At 28.7% G+C, this 27,237-nt stretch overlaps 1 protein-coding gene across 3 annotated transcripts in view; it reads right to left on the reverse strand.

Annotated features, from left to right (window-relative positions):
* The window catches only part of Pde11 (Phosphodiesterase 11), a 232,432-nt gene that overhangs the window by 150,704 nt on the left and 54,491 nt on the right, over positions 1-27,237 (reverse strand). For all 3 annotated transcript variants that reach the window (XM_088197803.1, XM_088197798.1, XM_088197804.1), the window contains exon 2: positions 21,306-21,383. Coding sequence is in view for 1 of the 3 variants with exons in the window: in XM_088197798.1 (XP_088053924.1) it covers positions 21,306-21,383 (78 nt within the window). In the remaining 2 variants the exon portion in view is untranslated. The remainder of the gene's footprint in view (positions 1-21,305; positions 21,384-27,237) is intronic.

Consider the following 27,237-nt stretch of genomic DNA (forward strand, 5'->3'; position numbering starts at 1 on the left):
GTATAACGTTACGTTATATAATATAAACAAACTTTTATACTTGTAAGGTTTGCATAACGGCATATTTCAAAAGATGTCACCTTCGTGCTTTATAATGGTATTATTTGATATGACGACCGAGCTTATAAAACTCGCTAGAGGAAAACGTTTTGTGTCAGTATCGAACCAATACTGTATTATACGAGTTTTTAACAGTTATAGTGAAAGGGTCATATATATACCTATACATAACGCAATAGACAAGTAATATAGTCAGTGACTAATACTGGTTTTGGTTTTTAAATCCCATATTAAACATCTTTACAATCTTGTCTGGGAGATGATCGAAATTAGTGTTCGGAACATTGCCTTCAAAAGCACTCGCTTTCTAAGTAGTACATACTTTCACGATAAAGATTATTATTCAAAGGTACAGATTTTAGTTTTGTTAAAATTTGTTTGCAAATTATTGTTGCCTTATTGCTTTTTGAACGTTTAAAAAAAATTAGACATAAGAGGAAATATTAAACAAATGTAAATTAGTAGCAGAATTTAGGTATTCTATCTGAATTTTCAGGAAAAAGCAAAGAAATAATGAAAATCAACAACAGCACCAGCTGAATTATATAAATTCAACGATTTTATAGATTATATTATCAGAAATTTGACAACAAATTTAATGCAGTAAAATAAATAAATAATACACTCAGTTTCATGTGCTTATTACTAAAAGAAAATATAGAAAAAATAATCTCGAATCTATCCCGAAAATATTTTAAAAAATATGTCATTTTAGTAAAATCATATCGGAACACATTTTCACCAGTAGATATATATTTTTACAAATGAAAATATGAATTATCTGACAGGTGCTAGTGAAATTATATGATTTCAACTTTTTTATATGTAGTAATATATATATTTACATACCTATCATTATTTATTTACATATGATGTATAAATGTTACAGCGAATGTGTATAGCGAAATTATAATTTAACTGATGTACACTAATATGGTGCTATAAAATGTTTATAAAATTCAATTTGACAGTTGCGAAACGTCCATTTGCTGTTCAAACCCAAACCTAACAGAAGTTCTAAAATTAATTATAATTTTAGAACTTTCATTAGGTCAAATCCAAAATAAAAATTAAGCTTAGCGAAAAATAAACGGAAGAATAGGTACAGACAGAGATCGCATCTCACATATTGCTCCATAGCATGTCTGCATTTCGATATTACACTACGTTTTAAAAATATGATAGCTATCCTTACCGATATTACTATGGACTTTTAATACAAGAGGGCTGATCAAAGTATTTTCAAACCGAATTTTGGTCAATAGGAGAGCGCAAAAATAATTATCACTTCTCAGAAGGCAAAAATTCACGTCAAAAGCAATAAAATCGTATCGGCGCCGTTGGAGTGGGAACGTTCCCATATCAAAGACATCTTTGTTACCCATATTTAGATTTATTTTTGAGTTACGTGTAATCGACGTGCGATTTTTTCTATCAATAAGCTCTAATCCGCTATCGATGGGCCAAAAAAACATAAGCATGTGTATCGTACATCAATCCTAGCTCCTGCGTCCGGCGGAAGTGGCTTCCGGCGCCAAATGGCCGCAGAAATGGCGGTGAACCGCGGCGCCATCTTGGAAGCGGCTCGAGAAATGGCTGCTGTCAAGATGACGGATCTGCGACGAAAAACCGCGCGCCGTTCATCTATCAATATCTCGCGTTACATGAATATTCAATCGGTTCTGGTTTGCTTCTAGCAACGTAAACGATTATGTTACGTTAACTACGTAATGGCATATTCCAAATGGATGATTGTTGTATATACATACATAAAAAATCATAGTACATTACAGTATTTTTGTTTATAAACGATCACTATGACAAAAGGCACTTATCATTACAATAAGGATTACTTTATTACCTCATTATACAAATGGCATTTTCTACTTAATCATGCTTTAATTGCCTAATTATATTTTATAATGCAATTTAAAAACTAAATGGATAATAGCAGAAATGCATATTTATTAAATTATGCATAATTACGTATAATACGACCATAAAATGGTCCAGTAGCATCATCATCCTAACGGATTCTGCTTCGACACAGCTGACAACCTTGAAAATGTTCATATCACGTTTGCTTCGTTCTCATTGTATTTTCCATATATACATACGCAGATGTAAATTATGTAAATAAACACACGCGTTCGACTATTAGTGATTTTTTCAGCCAAAAGGAAAACCATCAATAATACTAGCATTTTACAAAGGCTTTTTCTTGGAAAAGTTTGATGTAAATTCAATTATAAAGAGAGGTTCTTTTTTCAAAATCTACTAATATAGCACTTCTATTAAAATTTACTTAATAAACATGATGTACATACATGTAAATAAAATCTTATAGCAGAAATATAAAACTATATTAATATAATAAAAACAAACTATATATATATACTCTGGTTAATCTGTTTTTAACCTCCTATTGCCAAATTAACAGCATAAACGAAAATAATTTACATTCACTGATGAATGAAACATAAAACATTTTAGCTTAATATAATATAGTATAATGAATGTAAGAGGCAGTAACACATTCTTAGTAATTTGTGACTTAATCCGTTTCTCACGATGTTTGATTTTGACGAAGAAACCCATTTTTTCTTAAACGGTTAAAACGTTTCATCAAAATTTGAACTCGCCCCTTTTTATGATTATTAGTGAAAGTTAATCCTTGTGTTCTAAATAGTTTAATAACTTTATTGATAAACCCAACAATAAATTTATTTAAATTAATTTTGTTATTAAAAAATATTATAAAAAATAAAAATATCAGTCACAAAAAATTAGAATAGTCCAAAACTTTTTCCCAATTCACATATTAATATAACTTATAAATTTTATAAAATATGATAAGAACTATATCACTATAACGATTATAAAATATTATGAGGACTATATCACTATACCGAATATAAAATATAGCGAATATTACAGTTTATAAATTATCATTAAAAAAAAAATCCACAACATGATTGTGTCAACCCTAGCGGTATGCCGTTAGTGCTCGCCCACGAGTTACAAAAGAATATTTTTAATTTATATCAGCTCAAATTATTATAATAATAACATTGTAAACGTAAGAATATGAACTGATTTTTAAATTAAAATTATATCTAGCCATTTCTCTCTAGTTTCATTAAAAACACGGGTTTAATCGAACGCATGTATGTATATATGCGCATGGCGGTGAACAGGTTAAACATTGAAAAAGCGTAAGCATGTTCACTAACTGCAAATATAAGTATACAATATTAGGTATAATTTAATATAAAACAAGAGATGAACCACCCAATAAGTTAATTAATCTGCATCCAGGTGATTACTGCTGTGACACCCGTAAAAAATGTTTGGTCATTGTAAATTTAACTTAATTAATCTCTTATATAATATAAATACATATAAACCACTGTTGTCTAATATTTCATCATTTTTTACAACTTATTATTATTAATAGGTGTATATAAGCATTTTAAATTACTAAAAATAATATTATTACAATATTTTATCTTAAAATTTGTTTAACCGTTAAGATGAAGTATTGTAATAATATTATTTTTAATAATTTAAGAAGCTAATACACTTATAAAATCTACAACATTTTTAAAAAAATGTTGATATATATGATTCGAGTGGTTTATAAGTATTTATATTAAATAAAAGTTTAATGAAGTTACATTTATAACGATTAAACATCTTTACTGGTGTCACAGCAGTAATCACCTGGATGCAGACGAATTAACTTATTTGGTGGTTCGTCTTTTGTTTTATATTAGGGTTTATTAAAATATAAAGTTCGTCTCTTAACAAGTATATATGTAATGTGAAATTAAATCTAATATATATTAATACAAATCACATGAATTCAAGAGCCATTTGAAAGAAAAGCTTAATATTAATTAACTTTTGAAGAACAATAAGTAGTAGTAAAAATAGTAAAAAATATAAGACGCTGATGCGCTGAAGACAATTTTAGATATCAGAAAACGAGGTTTTGGATTTGAAAAATGAAAATTCTGGTATCGAATTTTAATTTCATTCACATTATATTTGTGTGAGACTGAATTTTTAATCAACACTGTGATTAAAAATATTGCTGGAACAATAAATTAGTTCAATGATAATACGATGTATTAATTCAATGATATTAAAACTTATCTCATGGACAAGTCATGGACAAACTATTTAAAATTGTTTAAAACTGTATTTACTTTGAAATTAATCGTCGTCACATTGTTGTAGTAAACGTTGCATTCATTATTTTGACATTTGAGGTTGTTGGGGTTTTATGGAATCCTGCCAGATAAATTGCGGTTGTTCGCGTATACAGCCAACAAATGCGTCATTCTATACTTGTGCATGTATCATATATACTATATTTATGTGCATAGTTCACGATCTATATAAATTAAATATTTTTATAAAGTATCACATCTATATATGGAGGTTATTGCGTTTGAGAAATTTATGGCTAAATCAAAAATATACTATTGCATGTCTGCATGCGAGTAAAAGAGATAATACCTTCTCATGGGCGGTGGTTCGTAAAAGGAGAGGAAATAAAACAATTTAAAGTGCACCGTTATACTGGTTGATAAGGTCAGGACGTAAACGTGTATTATTATATACCCTATATTGAATTATTTTAAGAACATTATACAGCTATGAAAAGAGCGATGTATCTATTTCAGTAATGAAAAATAATAAAGATACAAACTTTATGATGATGGATTAGAGTTAAAATATAATGTTTTGATCAACTAATATAGTTTCAGCATAGTCACTTGTTATAAGGATTGATAAAAAAATCATTTAAAATTTTTTTCTTAATATGGTTTATTTTTATGCTTTAGTTTGTTAATATGCATCCTGATAAAAAATATTAATGGCCATTGATGAATAATTAAAAAAAAACGTATCTCCGGACAGTAACTTATGGCGAAAACAATGGCACATATGTTGTGTCATCGGCCTGTATTGTGTTAATTCATAAACACAGTTTTATAAAATATGTTACATATGAAATTTTTTCAAAATAGCGTTTTCCATTAAGATTTATTTGAGTTTATATGGCTAAAAAAGTACTAGTAACTCGTTCTGAATAATAGGTAAAACCACTTGAATAAATAATTAGGAATTATATATAAGTTATGCCTTTTTTCACCGTCTGAATTATATATACATTATGCATCTCACGTAATATACAAAAGTACCACCATGCAAGTAAACCGACAACGTGAATGAAGCGAGTCTAGTTACCGGAAACGTATGTCAAAGTTCACTCCTACGTTGAACAGCACGACGCAAACATATGGTAAAAGATTCATTCATAACTCCGAGCGGCCAGGGGTTATGAACCCGCGTATTCTACGCTCTCACAATGGTCGGTCCGATCCGCGGGGATATAGTGATGTTTGGTTGACGACCCCTGTCACCGGCTGAGACGTGTCGGATGTCACACGACAAACCCGCCCACGGGGTGGCTGCGCTATTGTTCGACACTAGTTTTTGCATGAGTATGAAAAATTGTACGTGCGTACCCTCGCGTTTTTAACAGAGTGATCATAAAGCGTTTTCCTCCCAATATCTATAAAAACTAAACATCTGTACCTTTTCCTCTTAAAATTAACCAATAACATATGTTTTAATCTATGTTCGTGTAAAAGAAGAGACTTTATTTCAGGTGTAGCGATCACACACAGATGACCATGCTTGAAAGCTATTGCAAAAGCATGCTATTTTTTTTAAGTTGTGGAAATATACATTTATGATGAAAATATATTAAGAAATGAAAGTGAACAGCGCCGGAGCGCTCCGGCGCCCCGGCCGCAGGGAAGATGGCGCCCGCGCTCGCGCGCGTGCGCTCGCATTCCCGAGGCGTTTCGAGAAATGCCATCGTTATTTTAATTTAAACATCAGCTCTCCAATTGATGTTACTTACAGAGCATACAACGATATTGTCTTTTGTATGATATTTTTAGGAACAAAGGTATGTTAAGAATCTTTCACAAAGTCGAAGCATATAATGAAAATGGCAAGTTGTAATTTTTGCTGTAAAGAATATAAAATAATATGGCAACGATAACCGCCCATGCTTTTGGTATCGAAGACAATTTGCATAAATTTTGATTTTCATTTATCGTTCTTGCGATTCTATATGTAATTAATATTGTTCTTAATATATTTGTAACGATATCAAAGCATTTTACATGCTTTTATCATTGAAAGAACTCGTATTTGTAAAGATAAAAATGGCGAGCATTTACACGATATTATTTGGTATGAGACATTAAAAAATATTCGTGTAATTTAGAATAAAATGTAAAAATGAATAAAGAAAATAATAAAAATACGAGAAGTTAGTGACTTTTGTCCCATAAGGTAGTAAAAAATCGAGTTATTTCATGTGAAAATTTATTGCATATGGAAAACAGAAAGTACTAAATTTGTTCACATTCTTAATATGCGTTTATGTAGACACTTCGATTTTTATATAGTTAAATAATTTAGTGTAAAATATTAGGTAAAATTTTATATGCGTTTAATATAAAATGCCTATGTCTTATCTAATCAGATAAAGCATAATTTGACGATTTAATAATAAGGCGTGAAATAATAGGTGAATTATGTAGGTTACATAGTGGGTTAAGTATATTTAAAGAGATGATCAATTCAATACACATATGAAAAACACTAAGGGAAAGTGGAGTAAAGAGTAATTTAAAAAGTAAATAAGTATTTTTCACTTTTCGTTATTTTTTTATGATTTAGTCTTTAAATCAATATCTTTAGAATATATTATTTTTTCGTAGAATACACGCAAAATATTCTTTATTAGCTAAACTAGCTCATTATTAAATAATTTTAAATACCTAATATGTACGACCTAGCTCGATTTAAATTAATCATCACGATATTCATCCGTGAGATTAGGAAAATCTAGGAAAACTTAAATCTGTGACGATCGATCAGAATTACAATTATAAAATAACTACTAATTCCGATATTTAAGACACGATTGAAATTTTAAAAAACACCAAGATCCATATGGGATTTAAACCCAGAAAATATTAAATATGTCATTTCAGTAAAATCATATCGGAATACATTTTTACCAGTGAAAATTTAAATTAACTGGCAGGTGCTAGTAAAATTATATGATTTCAACTTATCTATATGTAATAATCTATATATTTACATAGTTTCTTTATATATTTTAAAATATTTTTATATATTTTTAAATTATTATTTTCTATACTTATATATTATATATTTTCCACTAGCGAAAATATAATTTAATTTCTACAGAATTTTGGTCAATGTAAAAATATATATAAAATGGCATTTTTGTCATGAGGCCCGGATTCATTGTTTTCCTAGGGTCCGGGTTCGCTCTCAGCGGCCCTGCTTATGTGCTGTATTCTAATTTCACTAGCCTAACTGTCTTAAATCTAGGTTGGATAGTTTATGTTTAAAACGCTTTCATGTATCTAAAAATGTATTAGTATGATACTTTCTAAACGCACTATATAAGGATTGAATAGAAAACGTTCTTTAAGTAAAAAAAAAGTTTCGAATGCCTAAAAATGTTCCCGTTGTGAGCTATTTCAGAGCAAAATAACGGAAGGTTTTGCATATGGGAGTGTATTAGATATAAAAAAATTCTATTGTGTGTTCATTTTTGCTGAATTTGAATAAAATTTTAAATTCACGAATGAAACGATTAAAACTAGAAACTAGGACATAAAAATCCACCCACGTTAACGACGATTGTGGTTAAACCTGTTATTAACTTGTTGAATTTATCTACACGCATCTTAATCATTATTTTTTAATATTTTATTTTTATGTTACTAAAAAGCTATCGCAACAAAAATAGCAACGATAGGTCATGATCTGTGTTTTCTTATTTAAATGCATACACATTTCACAAGAAGTTCAAAGAGTCTGCAATTTTAGCATTGCTGAGTTTTACATACACAAACATTAAATTTCTAATAAAAAGCACGAGAGAGAATAGAGGCGTGGGTTTGCCATTATTACACGCCAGATTGGATCTCTTCAATGTTAATTTTTATTTTAAAATTGCATACGAATAATATAATTCAGAAATAGGTTCATTGTCTGCAAATTATAAGCCCCATTATCCGTTTTGACATGTCGAGACGTAGACCAGCGCTCTCTGGAGAGGGATTTGGTTGGATGTGTCAAGAGCGATAATGGAAACCCGAGTTTAACCCCGCATAATTTATTAATTAAGTTACATTTTAGCATATAAACGCAAATAATGGTACATGCGGATCTAATTTAAATTTTACGAACGGTTTTAAATAAGCTATTTAAAAAATAACATGTATTAACTTTTATTTCTAGGAAAAATCTTAAGGTTAATATTAATGAAGGACTCAACTTTGTTGTGTTAATATTATAGAGATAATTAATACCATACGTATTTTCATTTTATAATAAATTATGTATGAATATATGTAAAATTGTATTTCCCAAAGCAGTACGGAAGGGATCAACCGTTCACAGTGTTTGTTGTATAAATTGCTGAAAACGCTCCTCTCAAGGCGGATGGACAAGATAAGATCTTTAGAGCGTTTCGAGGGCGATTATGCTATAAAGCGAGGGCGGAATATAATTTAGAATGAAATAAAATCTTTCGCATTTAATCTGAAATGTTAAGCGCAGCGACAAACATCTAATTAATTTAATTGCACGGTAAAGAATAATCGTGTGGATGTATTAACGTCGGATTGTAGTAGGTTTGTTCATGCGTCAAGAGATTGGGCGGAAGAGCCGGTTTTTTGGCACGAGGGCGGACGGGAAATTTGCAATGAAAAGTGGGCGGGTAGAGCAGAATGCAACGGTGCAGTTTTCAGATTGGGAAAAATAACTTTATCTATTTCAGTTTGTTTGAAATTTAACAGTATAAGAGAGATGTTCAAAAATATCATGAGCTTGTATTAATTACACTGCCCAACATTTTTTTTGTAACTTACATAACAATACCTGATTTTAATCCATTATGCAGAGATAAATTCAAATTCGAAAACAAGTTAGATTTTTCAGTTACATATAGGAATTTTATAAATATATATGTATTGCGCATATCTAATAATAAGAAAAAAGGCATGCATTCATATTTTCATTATATACGATTCTGTTTCCGCCCCGAAAATGAACAGTGGTCAAAGGATCATGGACTAGAAAGAACGCTTGATTTTTTCAATTTCTTTCCTCAGGGATATATAAGCCAAAACACTACTGCACTTTTATTCAGTAACTAAAGTTAGAACTACCACTTCGCATTAAAAAAACTTGAAATAATAATATATGTGGTCCGGATAATTTATCACCCGCAATTTACCGCCAGCAATTGTTACAATAATAGATTTTTTTCTTATTTTTGTGATACACGTAACTATTAAAATACATAATCTAACTATTAAACTACATTTTTTCATACACCTATTTTTTTATTTCCGTACTATTATTTTTATAGTTTATATAAATACAAAAATATGCTGATCATAACTTAAGTCAGAAACTAAAATAAAAAACATATTTTTATGATTTGACTTAATGCATCTTATTACTTCTAGACAGTAAAATATGCTAGCGATCATTTGTAGGCTAAAAATTGGTTTTGCAATCAACTGCTGTCGGTAAATTGCTGGCGAAAATTTTTTCCTAGATTTACACTATTTTAGCCTAACTCGAATCAAACAAAGTTTTGCCAGTCCGATCTGGTCCAGCTCAGCTCAAATTAATAAAACTGCAACTTAATCTTTGATACAACTACGATATGTATACGTCCTTTTAATATAACAAAAAATGTTATAGAAACACCAAAATTTTTCACTATTTTACTAAGCATGTTCAAATCATTAACAGTTTTAAGTTAATATACAAAAGCTATGCACATAGATTAATATTATTAGATAAAAATAAAATTTTATTATCGCCCTAATTACGCATGATTAGTCAGACTGAGAGTGAGGTCAAATGAGAAAATCGTCTCTTCTCATTTCTCCGAAAAATTATTTCTCAAGTACATGGTTACTGACTTAAAAAAACACAAGAGTTCAGTTTTAAGCTCATAAAATCAAGGTGCATTAAATGCAACCTTTTCACTTCAATCGTCATATTTGGCCAAATCATACCTTCTTCTTAAATATTCAAAAGTTGGAGCTACACAACGCCATAGATTTTACGGCGATGACTTTCAATACGAATGCTATGCCTAAATAAAAATGCAGCAATACAATACATAAACTTACAAACACCTTTAGGCAGAAAAAATCAAGCTGCATTTAAAGCAATCTTTTCTTTTTAATTGTGATATTTGGCCTAACCATACCGTTATCTTAAGTCGTCAAGAGTTTGAGCTACGAAGCGTCTTAGCCACAGATGAGTTTTCACGTGGCTATTTCGTAATAATAATCTCGTCTCTCGTTTTGTAAATCTTTTGCTTTTGATGTTGATATGCGTTAACCCAGTGAGTTACCACGAGGAAAATACAGTGAAAATTTACATGTAAATAGTGATACATTAAACTGAAATAAATATAAATTGATGACATATATTTTATTAATTATAAACAATTATAGAAGTTCACAATTAATATATTTATGTCACTATGCACGACTTCATGATTTTAATTATTTATCTGTAAGATTAGTAAAATCTAGGAAAACTTAATCTATTACTTCCGATAGGAATTATAATTATGTGTATAATATTTACTAATTTCAATCATTCACACTCAATAAAAATTAAAAAACACTAGGTTTCATATGTGTTTCAAATCCAGATTTTTCATGTATTAGTTTTTAGAATTATTAGTAAAATATTATTTATTTATAATAATTATCCTCTGTCCTTCGATTATTAAACGACGACGACGCGTGGCTTATTAAGATGAGTTTAAGAAATTTATTAAAGACGTTGACATAGAGCGGTTACATCACCCCTAGGGCAATAATCCCTAAAGTTTTTATTCTACATTTTTACGGCTTAAAAAATATTTTTTAGCACTGCTTTGAATCAATTAATTAAAGCTCCTCATCTTACTCAGAATATGTGGTTTCGTTGTTTGGAAATTTTCATTCGCGTTTTTACAAGATGTGTAGCCAACATTTTGAGCAAAATAATTTTGAATTCGGCCATGCTCCTCAAGATTAGCTAGAGATGATTCAGAATCATCAACTTGCAGCAATATGTCTATATTTTCCGTCGTCGTCTCTGTTATTATTTTGAACTTTTTTAAGGATATCGGCGGTTGAGAAGTAACTGGAAATTTATTTTATTTTTAAGCTTAGGGTTAAACTTTTACACAAAAAAAAGGAAATGAATGTAATGGCATTACATTTTTGTAAAAAAAAAATAAATAAAATGTTCGGCACATGCTTTCAGAAACAATTTATTTTGAAGCATTAAAAAACCGCAGAAAAGGTGTCGGAACGCCGCAAAAAAGCCCTGACTATAATAGATATGATAGAAAATATTTTTTAGCTATATTTTCGAAGGGTTTTTGCGCTGAAAATAAGAGAAATAATACACGAGACGAGACGTAATTGCCGCACAAGATGGAAAAATACTGATATGGCGTGATGGACCACGAGGATGTCTTTGAACTTGATTATACACGTACAGAAGAACCCTGTCGCTTGTCATTAGTAACGCAAACATTGTGCGGTGTATGTGTACATTATACATGTTTGTAGATATGTATGTTTGTAGGTATATGTGCTAAAGAAGAGTGCTGACGTACTAAGTATTAGCGTCAACTAAATAACGATGATAAATGTTGGCTACGGGCTTATATAACAATTATATAATCTGACATGTCACAGGTGAACGAAGATCAACAGTAAGGGTAAAAATATTTTATATATAAGAAAATAAATAACTATAATTATGATAAAATATGTTAACATTGCATCTTATACAAAATTGTTATATTTTAAATGTGTTTGAAAAAGATATAAACATATATGTGATACGTGACCTACGAATTTATAGTTCTGGCTTCAACTAAAATTTAATAACAAGATAGAAACGCTGATTTTATGCCATATTACTTTTATTACATTCTCGGATATCAACTGCAGAGCTTTATCACTCAACCGACAATAAATGTTAACTTTCCTATTAAGATTTATGCTATACTGCATTCACAGTAATGAAGTGAAAATTTTAAATTAACGTTTATAGTGAAGGTTAAAATAGTGAATTTAATAGGTATACGTGACCTCGTAGATGCCAAAAATATATTAAAATGTTATAAAAACTTCATTAATTTTATTTTAATCAAATGTAAAGTACACTCTAATTATATAGTAGTATCCTTGTAGCAAATACTAGGATGAAAATTATTATTCAAGAGGCGCTCAAACCAAATGTGCACAATTTGTATGTGTAACTTGAAATGAATTTATTTTATGAATACGACACTCTGGCGTTTACTATTTTATGTTTAATTTCTACCCACTGTGCAATTTTTCTTAATTTGCAACCGCCCTGGAAAAGAGACAAGCAACGAGCGCGTAACTCGAGCGCATTCGCCAGTGAGAAATATTAAGCAGTTTCAGAAGAAAGTAACGAAAATGTACGACGAGAGCGACCTTGAATATAATGAAAATATTTTTTTTCAACAGTATAAATAGATGTGATAAATTTAGATTTATTACAAAAATAAATATCGAGACAGACTAGTGATAAGTAATATTTATTACGGTAATATTATATTTTACATAATATTTTATTAAATTTCTATTATAGCTAGAAGAGCAAGATTAATTACTTTAAAAAAAAACTCTGATGGATCAACATAATATAATTTTTCTAGCATATCCTAATCTCATGCCATTAAGTACGATGCAACAATAAACATGAATATTGGTAAATAAAAATATAAACATATATGCATGATCAAGAGTCAACGCATCGTCGCTAGATGGCATATAATATAATTTCAATGACTTATATGTTTCGATTTGAAATAAAATTATTCCTTATAATCCTCACAGAAGGCAATGAAAAAATTAAGCTAACTGTTTAAGTACTAGACGCATAATCCAAAAGTATAATGTTATCGTCGTTAAACCTATACAATCTTGAACAATATGCACCTAGAAAATCTAATGAGGTACAGTCCCTAAAGTATCTGGCATAACTTTCATCCGGCATTCAATCGAAACATTCATCACAACTTCTACTTATAATATACTGAAAAACGCCGTTATCTCATTTGCCAAACAGTCGCTAAAACACTCGCTCGTAGTTAATAAATTAGTCAATTTTATTTCAAAAAAGAAAAAAATTAAATTATTATGACTCTGATTTATAGATTTCCTGTGCGTTTGGCAAATGAAGTTATTTTTAAGATATTTGTCATCTTACTCTAGAAAAAAAAATAGTTAAATTATTATTCAGTATAACTTCCTATTTTTTTTAAAGTTTGTTTTTTAAGCAAATATTAGAAGTATTAATCACGAATTCTGCCTTTTATGAAAATCAGTTTTAAATAGTTCTGAAAGACGTTGAAAAGCAGTTTAAAATAAATTCCGAAAAACGTCGTTATCTTAATTGGCGATCGGTCGCCACAGTAGTTAGGAAATTTAATTATTTCACTCCAAGAAAAATAAATGTAAAAATGATACCTTCCTGATTAATAGATTTTTTAATCAGCTGATGAAGGGAGGTTTAAAAACAGCTTGAAAAATGACGTTATTTTATTTAGTGAACGGTTGCTATAATATACTTTTGTAGTATAGAAAATTATAAATTTTACTCCAAGAAAAAATAATTAAATCATCATAACACTCTGATTTTTATATATTTTTAGGAAAACCTATTTAAAACGTATTACTCATGGACCTAAATACGTTGAAAAACAGTTTAAAAATTATTTCAGAAAAACATCGTTATCTCATTTGGCAATCGGTCGCTACATTTTGTCAATCTAATTCTTATAAATATTAAATAAATAATTATTTTTTAGTATAACTAATTAATCTACTGATTTATCGGTATATGATTTGGCAAACGGTCACCAATAAAAATGAATTTAGGTATTAAACAACATAACTCCCTGATTTATGATTTTTTTTGTACCTGGCGGAGGGAGGTTTGTTTTTTAGAAAAACATATGATTTGCCAATATATCTTTCGTTAAGCCAACGATTTATTAGCAGTATTAATCAAGCTTTTTTTTTCTTAAAAAAACAGTTTTACAGTGGTTCCAAGAGAGGTTAAAAATAAGTTTAAAAAATGGTTTGGGCGCACAGTTGCCACAAAATGATTGGGTATACAATATAATAATTTAACGAATCTTCTTAATCCTCATCCTTCACTGTATATGTATGTACGCTTACTCGACTATATTAATCAGAATCATACTATAAGTCACAAATGCTTAGAGCAGAATATTTTAAGGTATAAGGTCTCCAACCTTATTAGAAATTCTTTTTATGTCCTAAGCCAAGAAAAACAGATTATTTTTATAATGCACTATTTTAGTTTTACAAATATTTGGAAGTGGATTCTTCCATATTAAGTAATTAAACATACTTCTCAATATCTTTTCCATTTAAAATCTCAGATAGAGCAGGAAAATATATCTGCATAGTTATTAATATCACTAAAATGTACTTAATTAGAAATTACTAGAATAGTATCCTCATCATGCGATCCAATATCCAAAACAAGTTATAGCGTTGCTTTCAGCGGATAATTTTTTTTCTATTGAGTTTAACAGATACTATCTGTTTAATTAAAAACTTTGTTTCTTAAGAGTATACATATATACACAAATATATAATATTATATACGGTAGTGCATATAATAGTAGCCTGATGCACTTGATTATTTCCATAGCAGTGATGAGTAATTTATTAGCAAATTTTTGGCAAACAAATTTATTCAGTGAATGTCAATATGTGATACTTCAAAAGGTATTTACTTTTATTATCATGATTTGCAATAAAAATATTACATTTAATATGTGCATACATAAGCGGAAACACTACTCTAGCGTTTTACCACTTACTCGAATGAACTACTCATTTTTATGCATATCCCATTTTAAACCGAGCTTGACACGAAATATAAACAATTCAATTTATCTCAGTGGAATTTTCTGTACACTTTGGACCTTATTTACCGCAAACGATTCGCATTTTAAAACACCGATACACTCAGACTGATTATGCACAATAAAATATTAAAATGACCACCCATTACGAAGGTTGAACCCTACAGTTTGAGGATCTGCGATTTGAGTTTATCTTGACACACCTCCAAGTGGCTTTCTTGGCGCCGAGTGTACATTACGTCGCCAAATAACGACCGGACCAAAACAAATCCGGTTAGGTCGGTTGGAATTCAATCATGACATGTTTTAAATCATATCAGAAGGCGGAATTAACTGCGATGCTTCTCGGAAGACTTGAAGGAGGAAATCGACAGCATGGGATTTATTTAGATGACACAGTGCCGGGTTTTCCTGATCTGCGACCGCTTTTCTGTACATGCTGGCCTAGGTCTAGGTTACGCGCTGTGGGTTCATTGAGTGTACCGTTGCTTTCGTGAATTGTCACTCACTCAAAAATTTATAATAATATAATAAAAATATTTTACTTCAAAGTATTCGTGAGGCTAATATGACGTAATTGCTTTGAAATATGGCTATTATAGAGTGTTGAATTATCGTGTAATTACGATATGAATCTATAAATGCATAATGCAATTAACAATGACATATTACAATACAATAATATTTATACATTATAATGAATCTAATATAATATAATTTATCGCTTATTTATACGGTGAGCGCATGTCCTTTACATGACAATTAATTTGGATAAACATGTTATTTTATATGAGATAATAATGCTGTACAAAATTTAACCAAATAAGCATTAGACCTTTTCGTTTTATTTAAATTTTAAGGATTATCCCTTTGTGTACTGTATACTTGAGCATATAAAGCTTTATGATTTTACTTACTTGGGTAAATATTTATATCATTTTTATTTATTTAATAATAAATGAGCAAAATAAAATAGCAAGTAGAATTAAATTAATTGAAAGCAGATGAAAAAAATTACCGCAATTAAAAACATTAATAATCAAATTGCCTAATTATATCGGCAATAATATTAATGATATTTTAATATTTTTTTTATTACGTATCATGCATCATGATGATATTTATACAAAAAAAGTTAATTTTTAATGCATATATGTAAATAATTTTAAAATAATTATAGTGACGCTAACCTAAAATAGATTTAAAATAGATCGACCGAAATAAACATTGTGTCATTGTTGTCGGATCAAGTGGTTTATTATGTTAAGATAATTTCGTTCTGTTGTTAAATACTAAATATGTCAAACTGGGCCATGGGATACGAAGAGAGAAGCGGCGGCTTCGCGATTTTCGCTGATCAAAAGTCAAGTCTGTCTCCTCCTACAAGTTGAATGGGTCAGGTGCATTGAGCTCCGAAGTGGATGTTCATTTTGAGATGCCAGTAGAAGTGTCTCAGAAGAATTCTCAGACAAATGTCTGATCTGATATCCTCAAAGTAATGGAAAAGTGCTGAGAGAAAGCGATGAGAAGATTTTATTATTGATTGCCTGTATTGCCGTATTTATATATATTGAGAATACACTGTAACTTAAGCTGAAAAAATATTTCTCACTGTAGTGTCCAATTTTAACAAAGAGACCGATTTTTTGTTAGACTTAGAATTAATTTAAAATTTATTTATTATGAATTTATTTTAAATCAAAGTGACAGGTGCTCTGCATAACAAAGTCGAGCATCTTCGACGGCATATTATGAACTTTAGTGATGCGAATATTAAATCTCTAGCTATAAAATAAATTGCGGGGCTTTCAATTAACGCCTTAAAAGTTTCACTTCGGCGGTTGTTAACAAGGGGGTAAAAATAACAAAAGTTCTTTTGCGTATGGTAGAACATATTATTTATCGTGCATCCTTTTCATAAAAAGGGTGGTTGTTTAGTACTAATGAGTGATTACAAATAATTAACATCTCGAGACGGATGTGCTAATAGAATGGTAGGCCATTCTTTCAAGATAAGTAGGTATTTTAATTTGTTCGAAATTATCGTAAGAATGAGTTTTAAATTAAGTGTGCAAGTGTCATCCTCCACCAAAATTTGATAAAATTTTAAGTTAAAAGTCTTCTAAAATAAAGCCGTATATTTAATTAATAATACAATAAAACAACCTTTAATTAAGATATATAATCATTAATTAAAGGACATTGATTTAGATGTAGAAACACAAATTCTAAATAATTTTCTTTTTCATTAAATTGTAACCAAAAATGCTTTTTCGCATCGTATTATATTTTTTCAAGACTACTAGCATATATTGTAAATTTATTATCCACAATAAAATACACATTTTGTATATACATATATATACAAAATAAATAATGAAAAAAATTGTGTAATTGGTATAATATAAAAAACTACAAAGATGGAATTATTTGTGTTTTATTCAAATTTGTCATGAGCTAAAAAAACATGAATGAATTACTAAAAAGAAGGACGTATGTGGGTCGCAATGACCCTAAAGATCCATTTGTGAATAGTCAGCTTAAATATTTTATTTTTTTTATACATAATAATATTTAATCAAAACTTAAAAGGAAACGAGGAAAAACAAACCAATAAACGAGATCGCGTTACTTTTATCTAACCGCATTAATTGCGGTTAAAGTTGAACCGCATATTTGTTATTCGAGTTAAATTCGCTTGCACTGTACAAACATATGTGTTATACATACAAAAATGGTAATTTACTTCATATATAATATAAAAAGGGTTAAGGGTTTTGTTGTGTTATTATTCATTGCATATGCGTCATGAAATATTGAATATATTACACAAAATCGTGTACGAGATATGATATACGATACATAATAAAATCGGAGATGTCAACATAATGTAAAATACTCTCCTTGAATATTGTTCGTAATGAATACTACTTTGTACGAATATTGTATTGTACTTTTGATTTATACACGGATACATAAAATGTATTCTGAATATAAAATAAGAAACGCTTCCAACTATTGTAAAATATAAAAGTATTTTTGTATTGTTTGTTATTTATTACAGAAGCTAAATGTGTAATTTTTAATCTTTGTCATGGATTGAGACTATTTAGAAGAATGTGAATTATATTATATATACATAGAAATAGTTTTTTCCTATTTTCAATATTTATTATTATTATAGTATTATAAATTTGTCCTTGAATGTCAGTATCCATATTTTTTCATCATTCTGTATTTTTACGACCGTTCAGAGCCGGTGCTGCTGAAGGCATGTCTAGTTTTTCGCGTTTTTTTCAACGGTTGTAATAAAAAAGGCACTGTTTTGGGGTGGGTGACTCTTTTTTACGACACTCGAACCGCTCTTTAATAACTCGCCTCACTTCTTAATGGCAGTCATTCGCAGCCTTCGGGCAACTCGTGCGATACGAATCGCTCGAAAAAATATTTATTTTTAACCCCTCTTCGCCAAGGGAACATCTGGTTTCGTCTTTGGGTCGTTTTCCTTAAGAAAAAATATTAAATTTTACTATTCAGATCCGAACGCGCACAAAAGAAGAGAAATTAACGTTAAATTATCTCTTCTGATAAATAATACTGTGGAGCAATTTTGTACTTTTTTATTGTAATATTTACAGCAGAAATTTGAAATAAATTAAATATTCAGAGAGCATCAAAATGCAAAAAAATATTTTTGTGTAAATTGTCAATGCAAGTATTGCCGAAAAAAAACTAATGTTAAATCGAGTCCAGTATAATTTTTTTCAGCTCTGAAGGGAATTTTATTTAAAATACATGTTTCACATATATTAATTTATATATATTATTACATAAAGCGATACAAAACTTCCAAAATCGTTGATATATTATATATTAGGCAAGAAGCTGAGAGGCAGTTTATCGTCATAGCAAATGCTTATCTTTAATGTGTAAGTTATACGATAAGATACTTCTTTTTCATACAGTTTTATTAAAGTACATTTTATATTGGTTAATTTTTTTAATGAAAAATTCGTTATGTTAAGAAATATGTCGTTTTTGAAATACAAACTATAATGTAAGTTCAGTCAATATGTTGAAAATGGAATTACTTTTAGAATAAAATTATTACGTAAGTAGAATATAAAAATATAGAAATAATTCAACTATGAATTATGTAAAATAATATGAATATCGGAAACAAGTTAAATAATTGTTAAAAGCATAATATAATTACCATTTTTGTTATGCTGACGTACGTAACGATCGGAGATTCAGACTAAACATTCAGCTTTTTAATGTTTTTTATTTTTTCAAAGAATGAGATTTCTCATATTTTTAGATTTATTCAAAAATTCTTGAGAAATTTTAAATAATAAAAACACATCTATAATATATAGTCAGGGCCGCCGAGAGCGAACCCGGGCTCTGGGAAAACAATGATTCCGGGCCTCATGACAAAAATGGCATTTTATATATTTTTTAACATCGTAATATAATTTTTTGAAGAAATAATAATAGGTACGAGTTAACCTTTTTTATGCTACAAATAAATATAAAAATTAGGCACTTAAAAATTATTAAAAATATCTACTCATAGTAATTATCTGTTTCTTTTTGCTGCTCAGTGCAAGCGTTTATTTTTCGACTTTTTTTAGCAATATTACGAGTGAGAAACGAATAAAGAACATCTAAGCTGAATTTTGACCAATAGGAGAACGCAAAAAACAATTATTCGTTCTCAGAAGTTAAAAATTCACGTCAAAAGCAATAAAATCGTGACGGCGACGTCAACACGATTTTATTGCTTTTGACGTGAATTTTCGACTTCTGAGAAGTGATAATTGTTTTTTGCGTTCTCCGGTTGGTCAAAATTTGGTTTGAATATACTTTGATCGGCCCTCTTATATTAGAAATCCAAAATAATATCGGTAAAGATAGCTATCACATTTTTAAAGCATAGTGTAATATCAAAATGCAGACAAACTATGGAGCAATATGTAAGATACGATGTCTTTCTGTACTTATTCGTCCGCTTATTTTCCCCTGAGAGATGTATTTTGGACTTGACCTAATAAAAGTTCTAAAACTATAATTAGTTTTAGAACGTTCATTATGTTAAATTTGGGTTTGAACAGCAAATAGACGTTTCGCAGCTGTGAAATTGCAGTCATTGTCAACTGTCATCTCAACTACATTTCACCAGTAGAAATATATATCTACTGGTGAAATGTAGTTGAGAAAATTGTCCACAATTTTCTGCTATTAAAATATTTCCCACCTCGATTAAAAGCTTTCAAGAAAGCATACATATTTTTAAACATCTGGTACGGACCCACCCTTCAATATGCAGTGGTTGTAAAACATTTAAAAGTATTCGTACTAATTTAATTTTTTTTTAAAAAAAGTCAGTTGAGAAATCCGTGAATTTTAAAAAAAGATTCTCGATTTGCCATTTTTTTGAGAAATTTTCATAAAATAATTCTCAAAAAAAACCCCCCTAATTTAGACGAATAAGGTAAATACATCCTCAATATAAAAATATTTATATTAAAAAATAAACGCGTGACCACTAGGTCAATAAATATATTACTAAAATAAAAGGAATCAACTTAAGTTATCTATATTTCTTATGGGGAAATTCGCTTTGATATACGAGTGTTTTGAAATACGACACGTTTCCGTAATGAATTTAAATCGTAAACCAAGTTTCGACTGTAAATATTTTACAGTTATGTCGCCATTAAAAAAATGATCTCATATAGAGTATCTCATACGTATAAACAAATAAAAAACAAATAAAACTCCAACTCGCCAGTAATGAAGATCACTAGAACACTGAAAATAACAGTGCCCATTTAACAAACATTTATAATTTTTTGCCAATGTGTATAAACAAATGCGAAAAAACCAGTTAAACCGACCGGTTTGTAAATACGCCAGCTGAATTCATTATGTATGCTCGATTTTTTTATCAATGAATTTTTTTATACAACCGGTGACATAAATGAAGATACTAGTTTGTATACGAACGCCTATTTTTTGCAAGTCACGTACTAGTCTGTGGTTTTGGGTAAGTTGTGCAAAATACGCAGTTAATTAACGGATATTTAGAGTTTGATGCTTTTTAAAGAAATAATATAAAATTAAAATAAATACTTACCCGGTTTCCTGCGCACTCGCCACAGGACGGGTGGGGCCGGGTTACTTGCTGATGATGCCAGCTTGCCGGCTATGACACCTAAAAAAAAAATACAAAAATTAAAAAATATGTAACATAATAACTTAATAATACGCATACATGTAACTGAAGTGTGGCAATTTATTTTCTATATTTGTTTGATATAGAAAACTGAACGATACAAGAGGAAACTGAAACCTGTTTCTAATAATGGCAATGTAGTGGAAAAATAGTTTTGTGAATATGAGATAAAAGTAACGTTCTTCGTTAATTTTAACAATCAACGATTTAATAAACAATTATTTATTAAACAGGTACTGAAAGTTTCTGCGAGCATTGGTGCCAAAAACGATAGTAGGCGCAAGACTTCTATGACATTGTCAAGAAATTTATTTAATTTATAATTTATGTAATGTAATTTTTCAACATATACCTCAGCTTACAGAGAATATTAAAGTATTATGTTTTAATTTTTATACATACTGTAAAACATTGACGTATCATTTTTATAAAGCGTGAGATTGCTTGATCCTTTGAATATTTTAGACGTATTAATAAATTAGGAATAAATAAGACCCTGATCCTGATGAAAAAAATATAAGAAATACTTTTTATGCGCGGTTATTAATTGTTATGGGACGTCAAAAAGTTTCTCGTGGTTTAAAAATTTTTACTTTCTGAGGATAGACATGGCTTTTTTAAGATTCTAAAATTACATACATTTAAGTTTAAAGCAATCTTCGAAACGGATAATCAATTATAACCAATTAATATTTAACAAATCATATACAATTTATTGAATTGTCTCTTTATTGCCATTTGATTCATTTCAATATTAGATAAACATCCTAAATTCACCCTGAGAAACTTCACAATTATAAAAAATGTTCTATTTGTGTATCTTCTATAAACAATACCTTTTTTACTGACAACCATGTACCACGTTTCGTAAAACTAATATTATTCTAGTTATTATATATCGCACTAAAAATAAAAGGCGTCCTTAAATAACAAAGTAACTTATTTATTTTATGTGGCTCGTCTCATTGAAACATTGAGAGTTAAAGGCTAAGGGCTTTCGTCCTTGTAACTTTTCCCATTACCACTCTCTCACGATTCGTACGTAAAGTCCTCTTTTCCAATTTCCCTTGCTCACATATCGAGTCGTCGTCTAATCTCAATTTTCCACGCTTTTATTGACTCGTTCGGCAAAATGAAAATTTATTGCGAAACGACCACCGCCACCGTGAAGCGCCCGTGTAAATATGCTTGTCGCTAGGTCGTTTTCATATATAGGAAATCGAACAAACACGTAAATATGTAAACTGACTTATTGATTTCGCGGTGGATCGGCTATTTGAAAGACTGATGGAAATGTCGAGACTGGCGTTTGAGATATGAACGCGAAAGGGACGGTTCAATGTAAAACGTTCCAATCAAAAAGTAAAATATTTTTAGATCGTAAACACAAAAATATAACATTTGAGTTCATATATGACAGCTTGAATCACTTTTGAGTAAAATGTAAAAATATATTATTTTAGAAATTAAAGAATATATTTTGATTGATTAAAAAGTATGCATTACAGATTTCAAATATAAAACATTAAAAATATATATACCCATGACAGGTTAACGACACATAAGGGAGCAGCGGAGCCCAACGCCCGACAAACGGCTTCTGGCTGATCACTGTTACCGAAAGTTAAAAAACTACGAATATCACACATAGTAGTTGTGTAGAATCGATCAAGAGAGTCTTCACGTGACATGCGATAGTTTAATAATGTCCGTCTGTCGTGACGGGACACAATTGGCCTGTCACCCGCCGAGGCGTTTACACATTGCTACAATTTTCCCATCGCGATCTCTCTCCACTGTTACAATGTAAATAATTGTCTTATGGACGTTTATTGTCGCTTTAACGATATCTATACTTATTACGAAGGATATAAAATAAACACATTGAACATTCTTTCATAATTTAATGAATAAAGTAGCACACGACTAAATAATATTTTTTTTCACATTAAAGTATAGACAAAAAGAATACACTCGATCGACATTATATTTACATTTTGAAATGACCAAGATCTGTGTGTTTATTTTTATGTAAAAACAATCATATTATTGTAGCTTCGTCTGAGTCTGTAGAATCGTCCTGGTCTAGATACCATTTTAAAAATCGTAACTAGAGCATCATCGTTATTATAATTACTATGATTTAATGAGTATAAGAACAAATTTAAAGCATAAAATATAACCATTTTTTTGCAATTGAAGACTTATATAGGTATTTTTTATGTCGCCATACTGTCTAAAAAGCTGATGAGATTTTTATACAGACTTATAGCTAACTCACGCATAAATATTCATAGCTACTTTGCTTTGATAATACATATTATTAAACATGTTATTATATAACATTAAAAAAAAATGTTGTCAATACATTATACCGTAATATAACAAACCAAACATTTAATTTTACTTTGAATGAGTCGACTTGCCTTAGATTTAAATATAATTTATTATATGATATACTTATAGGTACTTTAATAATAATTAAATTACAAACTAAATTTCAAAAGCTATTCAATATTTGAGACAAATATAGAGCTTTAAGCTCTGTTTATTTATGTTGAGAAAGTTATATTTAAAGCAATATTTATAGTATAAAATTTTGCCTTAATTTAATTTAATAATAAAAGCGACAGTCGCGCATTAAAGATACTTATTATATTTTTATTTTACCATATAATAAAAAAAACCTTATAGACGCACATTTTCCAATTTAATTATAATCAAAATATATTTGCTTAAAATTTTTTATATGTGCGCGTTTATATTTCAAGTTCAATCTTCGTTTACGGTTTTAAAATTAAGAAATAAATTAACTTTTTTTTTCAGATAATGTCACAAAAGATTTGTTCATCGTAATTATCATATTTTCTATGCCTTTTTTTAGGCACTAAAACCCACTGCCATTCTCAGTATTTACGATATTGCCTCTTTCTTAACTGCTCAATAAATCAGCTTGACCTTTTAATAATAGCGAAAATTCTTAATAACTTAGGATTAATTTTAATTATATAATATATTATTAAAACAACCATTATATTTAATATAAAATAACCGGAACATTTCAAAATGTATATAATAAATATAAGAGTTGAAAACAACACTTATAAATTACCTTATTTATTAAATAATTTTGACAAGATTTTGTCAAACGAATCAATTTATTTTTATAAAAAAAATGATTTTATTATTTAGATGATACAATATAGGACATCGGATTTCAAGATAAAAAATCACCTAGATCGAAACTATGCGAATCATAAATATTTATATATTTTCATCGCAGACTATTTTCTCTCCATTAAGCGTTTCAATATTACGTTTCATTTAAACTGACTTATGTTAATGGTATTTTTGTACAATCCATTAAAAACCACTTTTGTCCCTTTATTTTATTTTTTACCATACAACAGCTTATACCCATTCGATCCGAAAAATATACACTTTAATGTAGCATATAGATGAAAAATATACAGCATCTACTTTTATGGTAAATTTAATATATCAATCGACATTGTGAAATACTTTCCATTCAACTGTACAGATCAGAAATCTTTATTACTCGATACAAATTTCTCACGTGTTTAAATCTTCGATACATGTATACGAGCTCTGCGATACAATTTATAACTTTTAGAGATAAAACCGAGATAGTATAAGGTAAGGAATTATTTACGATCAAGTATTTGACAAAGCACATTGTTGGTATTAGATGTATGAGAATCTTAACAACTCATGAAATAAACTGAATTTAAATACACACTGACAGAATTGCTTCCAAATCTACTTATAGAAATTAATTATAATTTTCATTATTATTAATTCAATTTTAACTTTACTTTGACTTAATGTTTGTTTCTGCAAAACATACAAAAGAAAAATCGATACGATAAGCAATTCAGGTTTGGCGCTTATGAGCGTTCATGTCTCTTTTAAAATTGTGCGAATTACATCAGCAATTCGTGTGAATTCGGTTAACAAGTATATGTGCATTCTAATAATATTTCTGGTTATCTTTTGTGCTAGGAGTAAATTCTTGGCATCGTGCAATTGCGCGGGCGTTCTAAGGTCAATTAAGCTAATTAAATTCAATCACGGCCCATTCGTCCTCTTTTGCAGATTTAATTTGTGAATCTGGACGCAGTCCAATTTATGAATTGCATAAGAGTGCAATATGATTAAAAATCAAAACAACGCATCAATCACAAGTGCGAGTATGTTATTTTAAGTGGGAAAAACAAATATTTTCGCTAGTTGACGGGCATAAGCCAAACATTGACATTGAAACGTTATAAACGTCTGGGATGATATTTGCTTAACTATGTAGAGTTCAAGTTCAAGGTCATAATCGATTTAATAGTAGTTTTTCCAGTTTTTCCTTTAATTTATTTACATTAAATAATTTTAAATAATGTAAGTCCCATGAAGTAAAATATTATTTTAATTTTTTTTTATTGAACAGTATCGTTGCAAGAAATCAATAAAAAGTACGTAAAAGTAGTAAAAATAAACATAGTGTTCTGAATTTATCACACATTAAAATATATTTTATTATTAATTTATAATTAAATTGAAAAATGAATAATCTCACTCTAAATTTGTACAATGATTTATAAAAAAAATATTTTAAGTATGCTCAATTGATAATGGCGTCTAAAAATAATAATTTTTAATTTATATAGTTACATGTTACATAACATCTATGTGCCATTTATTTTGTGTATATAATATTAAAAAATAATTAAATTAAATTTTAATATTAAAACAGTAAATATTGGTACTAAACGAAATTCAGAATACGGTAAATATTTAACGTTAAGTAAAGCAAATCAATATTTTTAGTAAAGAAATTAATATATTTTGATTATTGCAAATATAATAAAAATATATGTTTATTTTGATAGCATAACATATGATTAAAAAATAACACATCTCTAAGACAAACATTAAACATTAAGCTTTATAACAATATTTAAGTTTTTGATCACTATTTATTAAAATTTATTTATTATGTTTTTGCCAAATAATCATGATTTTTGTAATAGCAATATGCCATTAAAATATTTATTAATTCCTAGTTTTTATTATTTGCATTGTTGCAAAAATTCTATTTACTAAAAACAAATTAAGCAACGATTATAATTTTTATTTAACAAAGATTCAAAAAATTAAAAGTATTAAGGAAGAAATCGTAATTGTTTGTAAATACAATGAGTAAGATCTTAATAAATGCCACTTAAAAAAGGTATTATAAGACATCTTTAGGTAATGAAATTTTTTTCATGTTTATGATCTATATATTCTGATGTGGAAGAAAATAACAAAGAAATATGTTGAGACTTTATTATATTAATTTTGTAAATTTTTTTTAATAACCAGCAAATTAAATGAAAATTTTGACAAAAATCAGTCATAGGAAGTTCAATTATGAAAGTTAAATAAATAATTTGCAGTAGCAAACATAATACTATCTAATTACTATAATGTTAAGAAGCATATTTTTAATTTTTTCTGTACAGTAGAATATTTTTTTTAACAAAGTTACTCAAAAGTCTATTCATTGCAAAACAAAATATATATGACTTATTCCATATTAATAAATACAATTAAATCAATAACATAAGATAAACCTGTTAGCAGTTGGTCTATTAATATGTTATTAGATACTTAATACAGTAAAATTAAATATTTTCCATAGGATTAGTTAATTTTTTAGTATAAATATGATATTTGACTTTATCCTCAAGTCTCGTTATAGTATTAATATATTTTGCTTTTTAAAGATACTCAAAAGTAATTAATATTACCTTTGTATCAGTAATATGTTATACTGATT

This window comes from Plectrocnemia conspersa, unplaced genomic scaffold, assembly GCF_051122295.1.
Source record: "Plectrocnemia conspersa isolate PC_06_02 unplaced genomic scaffold, ASM5112229v1 ptg000011l, whole genome shotgun sequence".
Taxonomy (NCBI): Eukaryota; Metazoa; Arthropoda; class Insecta; order Trichoptera; family Polycentropodidae; genus Plectrocnemia; species Plectrocnemia conspersa.